At 36.4% G+C, this 10,000-nt stretch overlaps 1 protein-coding gene across 1 annotated transcript in view; it reads left to right on the top strand.

Annotated features, from left to right (window-relative positions):
* LOC138005541 (uncharacterized) overlaps window positions 1-9,304 on the top strand; it is an 18,685-nt gene extending 9,381 nt beyond the window's left edge. Inside the window, exons 2-9 of the mRNA XM_068851753.1 lie at window positions 3,985-4,039; window positions 4,581-4,788; window positions 5,466-5,819; window positions 6,281-6,352; window positions 6,454-6,635; window positions 6,898-7,441; window positions 8,288-8,723; window positions 9,129-9,304. Coding sequence (XP_068707854.1) covers window positions 3,985-4,039; window positions 4,581-4,788; window positions 5,466-5,819; window positions 6,281-6,352; window positions 6,454-6,635; window positions 6,898-7,441; window positions 8,288-8,723; window positions 9,129-9,304 — 2,027 coding nt within the window. The remainder of the gene's footprint in view (window positions 1-3,984; window positions 4,040-4,580; window positions 4,789-5,465; window positions 5,820-6,280; window positions 6,353-6,453; window positions 6,636-6,897; window positions 7,442-8,287; window positions 8,724-9,128) is intronic.
* Window positions 9,305-10,000: the final 696 nt, after the last annotated feature.

The raw sequence follows: 10,000 nt of genomic DNA, 5'->3' as shown, positions 1-10,000 counted from the left end.
TCTACAGTGTTTGGGTTTGAAGATTTTTACTATTTGTCTTTAATTTTGCAGTTACTGAAGGGTTAGTTTTAAAGAAAAGATTTATATCAGATTGTCCATTAATATAGATATTACTATAAATTTTGTATTAATTGAAATATACCCAGGTCCTGCCTTCTAATAACAACCCTGAAGTTATACATTTTGTTTAGCATTATAACCATCATCACTTACAGTTTACAAATTGAACACAATTTACAGTAACTTCCCTTATAAAAATGAAGTATACTTTTTGTATATCTTATTTCCTACAAAAAGTATACTCATGCAGTATACTTTTTGTATATTTTTCATAGCTCTCAGAATCTTGATGGAGTATACTTTTTGTATAGTAAAAGTATACTCTAAATAGTCACAATTTCGCCAAAGCAAACAGATTACAAAGTATACAAATAGTATACAACACAAAGTATACAAATAGTATACAAAACCTCAAATGTGGTTTTCAATGGAAAATAGTACACTATTTGTATACAAACTTAAGTAATAGATATTTTGTATGGAAACAGTATACTTTTTGTATACTTCTAGAAGAGTGTTAATTTTCTCTACTACAGTGTTTCTGGCATTCAACCAGATACTGCATGCATGAATATTTTACTTGTTTATTCATCTAAATTAAATCATATCTATTGCACACTGACCTTTCAAAAGCCCACAGCAGGCACAGCTAACAGGTACTTAACCCCAGCTCATGAAGAGTTACCCATGCAGAACACTGATCTGCTAACCATATATATTTAGGTTGTGTTTATACTGACCAAATGACAAAGTGTTGTCACATATTTTGCACGAAAAATTTATTTTATTACTCCTACTTTTCTTAATCCTATAGCAATCACAACAGTAAGGAACCTGTATATTTATAATTTTCAGATAAGAAATAATGGTCATAGCTTTACAATGTACATATTAAACTTCTGGTAATACTAATATTGCATTTAAATCATGCCTTTTATCCATTTCATCATCATGTTCTATTCTTTGCCAGCATGAACTAAACCAATGACAAATCAATACGATGGCAAATGACTGTATAAATCCTAAGCTACTACAATGTTAATAATGTTCAAGTTATATTGCCTATTAACTCAAAATTGGAGGTCAAAATATCACGTCATGGGTCAAAACTCATAAACTCTGTCTTGGTAGAACGACTGACTTAATTACTCCCTAGTAAAACAGCAAGTTAAAATTTTGATTTAATGTATTGTGTGATCAGGTCATGCATCTTGAAAGCATGTCTGAAGGCAAATTTGTGTAAGCTGGTGTTGAGCAAATAATATTTCCACAGTTTGCACTATTTTTGAGTTGTGAGCTTATAAAATTTAACGAAACACCTAAAGACTGACTCCATGGGAAACACTGAGTTTTGTTTCCCCTTGGGACCAGTCATGAAGACCTTATTGCAATAAATTATACTTAAGGGGTACAGTCATGCATATTAGTGAGAAAATTAATGAATCAATGTACCAGATATCCTAAAAAAGATTCTCCCCACCCCCTTATGGTTGCAAGGTCACTGTCTTTACTACATGCATGTACCACACACATGTATGTGAGTACATATACATACTACTTTGATGCTCTCGAATTATTCGCAGAAAACTTGTTCCTGAGAGAAGCCTTCAGCATAGCTGAACTTGTGCCAGTGTGTTTCTTCATTGTAAATGCTGAAACAGTCAAGTAAAAATGGTGTCAAGATTGAAGCACAATCATGTACAACATCATCTAAGCAATACCTAGAGTTAAATCCTACAGACTGATTGACATCCCACATTACAGTCTTTCCCATAAAACCATGAACACCAGAGGAAATTTCTGGAATGTTTATTGTATCGTGACCAATCAGGTGTGACATGAAACCACAAAAGATAATGGACAAACCACAGCAGGGATCAGTCACGACTTGATACGAAACAACGAGCTGATAAATTAAATTGCAACCACTAGGTGATGTGAGTTAAAGCTAAGGATTTGAAAGGATGTCTGCTCAGACAAATATAGGGTCCTAAATGCCATTTCTTTTGTGAGAATTCTTCAATTTTTCCTTTGTATCTCTCTGAAAAAGCTATTTTTACCACAAACCAACGCTGGTCACTTGATTCTGTCTGTTCAAAAACTACCAAATTGACCTAAAAGTTAGTGCAAATTATGAAAATTTACAATGGTACAAATTTGCGTCACAGGTAAAGGTTTCTCAGTTACAAAAAAATACTGATCAAAAATCACCAATCACAGCCAACTAGCATGACCTTTTGAACTGCACGTGAAACAAACACAGAGGAACATTGCTTGTGATTGGCTCATTTTTTTCTCGCTCTCAGTTGCACTGTCTAGCTGTGTCTGATCGACCGATCCTGTCTTCTTGATTTAACATCACTCATCGCTTTTTCGTAAAGCCAAAATCGACAACAAAATCTTTCGGTATTGCAAAACGGTAAAATTTAAGATTTCTCGTAAAAGAAAAAGCCAGTTCGTTGTTTTAATTGCGTCAAGTCGTGACTAATCGATGCTGCAGTTTTTGGCGGTTACCTTTTGTGGTTTCATCTCACAATCTGATTGGTTGCGAAACAAACATTCCAGAAATTTTCTCTGGTGTTCACGGTTTTACAGGAAAGACTGTAAGAACCTCATTATTTTGTTTATTGCGAGTTTGAGAAATCAGGAATTAAAATAAAAGATTACTGGCACAAATTTTGAACTGAAAGTAATAATATTATTTTGGTTTGAGTTTTTGGAGGTTCAAGGGTTTGAGAAAGTGGGATACAACTGTACAAGTATACAGGTAATTCACACTTTTCCCAGTAGGGAAGATGAATTTGATTAACTGCTAGCCAGAGGGTACTTACTGAATGTTAGTAGATCAAACAAAGGTGCTGCATACTAACTTAAAAAACAAATGTTTTTACTCAAAGTATTTAAGTGAGTTTGGCACACTATTGAAAAATGGGAACATGCTGACATAATTTCATTTTAACGTGCATTCATTTATTGCGTCTCATGTTCAGTGCAGAGCACCATAATTCACTTTAAACTCAGGGCTTCAAATAATTTCCCAGCTGGTGCCAGTCAAATTGTCAAGTCAAACCTATTTCTGCATGGACAATTCCCATTTTTGGCTGGACAAACATCAATAACTTCGTAATATCTCTACGAAAGTTCCCCTGCCCCCTTCACATGATGTTTCAATATGAAACAAGTAAAGTTTCAATGCATTTATTGTGCATGAACATCGCTCTCAATGCGGGAAAAGGGGAATGCATGGTGCAGCAAAATCAGTATCACATTTGTGTTTAAAAGTACTGCTTGACCGGCCGTTATTTGAAGCCCTGCAATTAGGCTCCTATTCTATGAAATGCTCCACACCATTTAAGAAATACCATTGCTCTCATCTTTCAATATCGATCAGTGCCAAGAGTACATTTATTATCGAGAAAAGTAAATTTGCATTGTCTGGATTGTAAAGAACTCACCAAGTATGCTGTCAATGATGCTCTTGTCAGGACAAGGTTTGCCATTGGCCCCAGTCAGATTCATGCCAGCCATTTCTGTATTGGTATAAAAACAATTGACCAGAAATGCTGCACATGATGTTGGGGATTTTCTAGCTACAGCCTGGTCAATGTGTTTATCATATACATAAATACCAGAACCTGGTGAAAGTTCAATCATCTATAAGAAAAAAATAACAGCAAAATAAAAATTTCAGTCTTTCAAATAAGCTAGTTAAATTTACGAGCATTTAAGACTATTTTCAGTCCCTACAGTACTCTCTTGAGAGTTTGTTTGCATTTTTTGTTTTGTTTCATGTAAGAAATCATAAAGTGTAGCCTAAGTATTTTGCAACTATTTAAATGAAATAAAGTCAGTTTTAAAACAACTACCACCAGGGATGCAAAGCGGTTAAGCTTTATACTTCGCTCTTTCTCAACAAATTCGCAGCTGTAAAAATCAATAAAGTTGTTGGAGGAAGAATTTGGGAGTCCTCAAAGACAAGGTATGTGTTCCAAAACGGATAACACTGATTCACACTCCATCAAGTGAAATTAACAACGTTTATAAACATCAGAGTGCTGAGACTGCACAGTGAATTGGAAATCAATTAAATGTACCTGATATGTTAGACAGAATTAATAATTGGTTACCTTAAAGTGCATATGAAGTAAAAAAAATGTTTGCGCAATTTTACAGCTTTTTATATGTACTTTTCAAAATGCAAAAAACCGAATAGTGTAAGAGAGAGAAAAATCGGAGTTTCTTGCCGCCGAAAGTTCAAATTTGTCGATAAAAAGTGGATCCAATTTGCGCGCGGCCAAAGCGATCATGTTACAAGTTCGTGACGTAAGAAATTGTTCGGACGACTCGATCGTAATGGCAGACAAGGGGAAGAAGAAGAGTAGAGGCAACTATTGTGCGGCGGGTGGCCCCAATATGTCCAATTGCAGCAATAATTCGTCGACACCGGGAATATCTATGCATTACTTCCCGAAGGACGAAACTTTACAGCAGAAGTGGATTCGATTTGTCCGAATACACAGGAAAGATTTCGTCCCTTGTAAGTCGTCGACCTTGTGTTCTGTGCACTTTGAAGACAACTGCTTCGAAAGCAAGCCGTGGATTGTCACTTCTTCCGAGACGGGGGAATCTCTTCAGCCGAAGAGAAAATTGAAAAAGGGCACTGCCATACCAACAAGGGACACGGTTGTTCCTTTGAGTTCGCCACTAACGTCGCGAAAGCGAAGATCGGTAAGTGAGATTTTATATAAGTATCACATGTAACAGCTATAATATCCGTTCTGAAATGTCAACTCTGTATGTGGAAAGATTTCCGCACAGCCCCATACGTTAATTATACATGTACAAAGAACGAACATGAAAATAATTTGAGTCATACATACATACATGTCGCAAAATGTCCCAAAATGTATTCATAATTAATGTATGGGGCTGTGCGGAAATCTTGCCCTGTTTGTTGGTTTGCATACATTTATACGGTACCATTATTGTGCTGTGTTTTAGAATTCTTTGGCATGAATGTCCACATCTCTCAAAATGTTTTTTAAGTGCCTTACAGACAACAATTTGAAGACTGATCGGGTCCATGTGGAATAATGTGATACCTTGCTAAAGCATGCAATTTGGTATACGTGCTGTATGATAGCTACCTTGCAAAATGTGTTATTAATCTTACCAACAGAACCAAGTAAAATGCCGAATGACCTGTTCGAATGTCAGTTCCTTTGTAGAATTATGGTAGTTTCGGGTCAATATGACTTTCAAGTATTCCAGCGTGTTGTTTTATTATAATTTACTTATAATCTCTGACAAAGGAAAACAATAATCACACCAATTAAAAAATAATTTGTTCTTCCAATGTACCTACATGTATCATTTCTAATAAGTTGAATTTTTGGTCTTGACAGTTCATGAGAGATGTGATGTCACAAGAAGAAGTGACAAATAAGAAGGCAAAGTTGTCATTCACCAGTGATTCCTCTGCAGCATCAGCTTCAGTGCCTGATGCTGCAAGCCCATCAGCAATTAGTGGAGTGGTGGAAAGTGACATGCCTATTGCTGGTTCGTCTGGAATTGATTATGCCACCATTACATCAGGAACTCTTATATGCAATACTCCAGCTGCAAAAGCTCCTCAAGCACAATGTAACAAGTGTAAAAAACATGCAAAAAAACGAAAAGCAATGAAGAAAAAGGTGGACCGCTTAGAAAAGCAAGTAGAAAAATTAAAAGGAAAATTAAAGGCACTGAAAGATGTCAAGGTAACTTTTCTTATTACAGCTTTAATATTCCTTAAATAAGTATGTAGTTTTTAATAGTGTATCCACTTTGTTTTTGCATTTCTACGGTCATTGTTTGCTTTAAAAATCTTGCACTTCTTTGTCAAACAAACAATGTAAACCCAACTTATCATGACTTGAAAGAATAGTTCTCATGACTTTTCAAGTGCTTTGTGTTGGCTACATGTAGTTGCTTTGAGTTCAATTGAATCGATGGATTGTTTTGCATCTTTTTTAACTGGCCATAGTATTTACAGGTGTTATGACACTCACTAATTGATGATTATTTATGCAGTAAGTTATTAATCGTAAAAGGAAGAAATTTTCTTCGAATATGTTCACCTTCATCTTCCTTTCATTTAACAGGGAAGAGCCACCCAGTGGATCTGTTAATAAATCATTGTTATTATATTATTATTATTATTATTATTATTATCATTTAGGATATTGAGACAGAGCCAGAGAAGGAGGAGGAGAAGGAGGAAAAGCAGGAATCTTCTGATGATAATAATGAGGTTTCTGTTGTTTACATTTCATTTGCAGTGTTTTTAAATTCAATAAATAAGTTGAGTTTTTTGGAAGGAATTGTATTGTAAATAATTTTCTTCTGGTTTAGGATAATGAAGTGGATGACATGGAAGAGAACGAAGTAACAGATGACAGCAGGGAAGATCAGGAAGGAGATGATGACAACATTATTGACTGGGCCACACTGGAGGACAGTGCTCCTTCAGCTGAAGAGTACAGCTCTCAGAGCGATGACGAGTCAGACAAAGTGGATCCAAACAATACCATCAGGTATTTTTTCTATATTGAATCATTAATTACAGGAATCGACAGATTTATTTCAATTTTTCGAACCTTCAATGTTTCCAACCCTGTGTAGATTGAACACCTGAAATTTGAATTCAGTCTTATTACTCTACATGTACTTGGTAATAATAAAGAAATTAATATTATCTAATATGTCATATTTTTATTATTACTATACAGTTCTTTCACATTTGGTTTCTTATAAACAGGCCTATTTATGCCGTGATGTTCACTTCTTATTTTTAAGGGTTGAACCAGGTACTCCCTCCTACAACGAGCCAAAATTCATTGTTTTCTTCTCCATGCTGCTGTCCCTCTTCACCATGGTGTGTTTTAAGTGTAAGAAAAGTAAGCCAGCAGCAACTATGAAACAGAGGGGGACCATGGTGATTGTATCCCAGCACTGCCCCAAATGTGGTGAAAATGCTTTTCATTGGAGGTCACAGCCACTGATCTTTGGAAACTACCCAGCTGGCAACATACTTCTGAGCTTTGGAGTCCTTATGGCTGGGGCCTCCATCAGCAAAATCTTGCTGGTGTTTCGGCACATGGGATTGTCTGCATATTGTCCCAGGACATTCTTTGTTCATCAAAAGAGTTTCCTCTTCCCAATCATTTTAAGCTACTGGGAACGGTACAGAGCATCCCTTATAGCACAGCTTAAGAATGTGGCAGGTGTCGTCTGGAGTGGGGATGGTCGGTTCGACTCCATGGGGCACAGTGCCAAATATGGTGTATACACCATGTTTTGCAACACAATTCTGAAGGTGGTGCACTTTGAACTACTTCAGGTAAGTGACAGTGTTAATTGAATTTCTATTGATTATAACATGTATACTATTTATTATGAGGCAAGCATTCTGATTGTTTTGTTGTTTTCGTGAAAGTTGGCACATAAATATAATAACTGAAGCAAAAACAGATAAACAAATAAATGTAACAAATGAAACAAATCCTGACAAGTCAAGACGATTTCCTTTTAAATATTATTCATCCCGGTATTTTCTACAGATGGGCACTAAAAGCTGATAATGTGTATCCTTGAACGGATACTATCACATGTTATAACTTAAGGACGGTGCCTTCTATTGTTACTGCGCGTACATTCTGTGTATCTCGAGATACTCGGGTTTCCTATGGGAGGTGCCTACTAATACAGGGATATTTTTGCGCGCTTTAAAACTATGCGGTGAAAACAGAACTTAGCAAGTGATTTTGGTATCCAAAAAGAAAATTGGAGTTAACCATGCATTTTTCAGAAATAATAAAGCTTTGATTTGGGAAAAAAGCGCCATACATCGCTTTGTATTTTGCTTCATAAGTGTTGCTTAGTTATCTCTAAAAAATGGGTGGTTAACTCTAATTTTCTTTTTGGATTTCAATAGCCACTACTAAGATCTGCTTTTCTCGCATAGTGATAAACCGCACAAAAATACTTCCTATTAGTAGGCAACATCCTTAGAACAATCAAAATCAGAGAAAATTTAGTGCTGACCTATAACGGCACAGAGACATCAAAAGTTAACGCAATCAAAATCAGTGAAAATTTAGTGGTGAATTATTAGGGCTTTTATCTTTTTTTGTGTGCACAGACACATCAAAAGATTGCTGATGTTGTCCTTTTATCAAACCAATAGGCAAACGAGACTGGTGGTAGTTCACCAATGGAGCTGGAGGGTGCAAAGCGGTGCTTTTCCTTTCTCAAATCAGTTGGCATCAGTGTTCTTGTGTTCATCTCAGACCGGCATAGAGGCATAGCAAAGTGGATAAGGGAATGCAAACCTGAATGTTCACACTACTTTGACATTTGGCATATAGCTCGTTCTGTTGGAAAAGCAATGCTGAAGCTGGCAAAGGAAAAAGGTTGTGAGAAAATTGGTGATTGGATTAAAGGAGTCCGTAATCATCTTTATTGGTGCGTGACATCTACCAAGCTCGGATATGCTCATATAATAGCAGCAAAGTGGAAGTCATTTATGCGGCATGTCACAAACAAACATGATGGCCACCCTGATAAAGAATTCGAGGAGTGTGCCCATGGGGATATTGGAAGTCGGAGATGGATCAAGATTGGTGAGGAAAAAGTATTGTTGCAGTTGTAAAAAAAATCCTTTTAAAATCCCAAGTGTCTTAAATATTGTACAGTGATTGGTACCTTTTCCCCATACCTTATGATTTTGATAGAATTTGCTTTTTCAATTTGATTGCATTTGAAATATTGTTAGGTTAGTAAAGTGACCAAATAACTTATGATCATTTTCAACCGAGGTAACGTATGACTGGTGACAAATTATAGGTGGTTCGTCGATTAAAATGGTATCTTTATAACAATTGAATTCCAAATATCAACACTTTGGAAAATAGAAATGTTTCTTTCATTGCACTTCAAGTTTTTTTGAGTGACCTGTAGGCAGTAAAAAAAAACCACTTGAAGACTATATGTCACTCATTATTTTTGTTGTTGTCATTTTTATCCAGGAACGAAAGCCTATGATAAGTTGCACAAGTTACTCACCAATACCCGAATAGTGAATGATGTAAAGAAAATGTCTCCAGATGCACAAACAAGTTGCCTGGAGGGGTTTCATTCTACTTTAAATCATTGGCACCCCAAAATGGTCTGCTTCTCCTGGTTGGGAACCTATTGTCGGTGAGAACAGAACTCCTGAATACACAAAAAATAACACTACATAAGAAAAAGTTGTTGCCTGTAGGCTGCCATAGTCTTAGCAAAATACATGTAGCTTGTAGAAGTGACCTAAATAGTTGTATATTACATACCAGTAATAAGAAATACCACAGTCCTGGTATTTTTTATCCTTCATATTTATTGGCAGGTGCTCCATTCTGGAATCGCCCCCATTACTTGGAGAACCGAAGCGAAATACTGTGCAACGAACACAATTTTATGGATGTTAGCTTCACTTTTTTAACCACATAGCAGTAGAAAAGCGACCACATTGTAATGCTGGAATCGGCAACTAACTTCCGTGGTTCCTTTGGCTCTCTACCAAATTATGTTAAATTATGTTTATGTTTCGTTCGAAGAAGCGTTGGGAAAAATGGAGCTACAAAGTAAGTGGTTGGGTATTCTAAAATACCGTGCTCCGTAAAAAAAATTACCAACCATTCATTAACTGCCACTTGTCTTTCAAATCGTGCACGTAGGACTGCGGGGGAAAGCCCATCAGAATCTTTTTCGTCGTCTTCATCATCGTCGCTTGAATGAGCCGGTGGCTCGTTCGCGTATGGTTCTACAAGTCCGATGACTTCAATTTCGTCGGAATCACTTTCGTCTTGCATACTTGAACTGGTATCGGAAGACATGTATTCACCCGTGTCAGACATCT

The sequence above is a fragment of the Montipora foliosa genome, chromosome 6 (genome assembly GCF_036669935.1).
Source record: "Montipora foliosa isolate CH-2021 chromosome 6, ASM3666993v2, whole genome shotgun sequence".
Taxonomy (NCBI): Eukaryota; Metazoa; Cnidaria; class Anthozoa; order Scleractinia; family Acroporidae; genus Montipora; species Montipora foliosa.
This window is presented reverse-complemented; position numbering and strand designations above follow the sequence as displayed.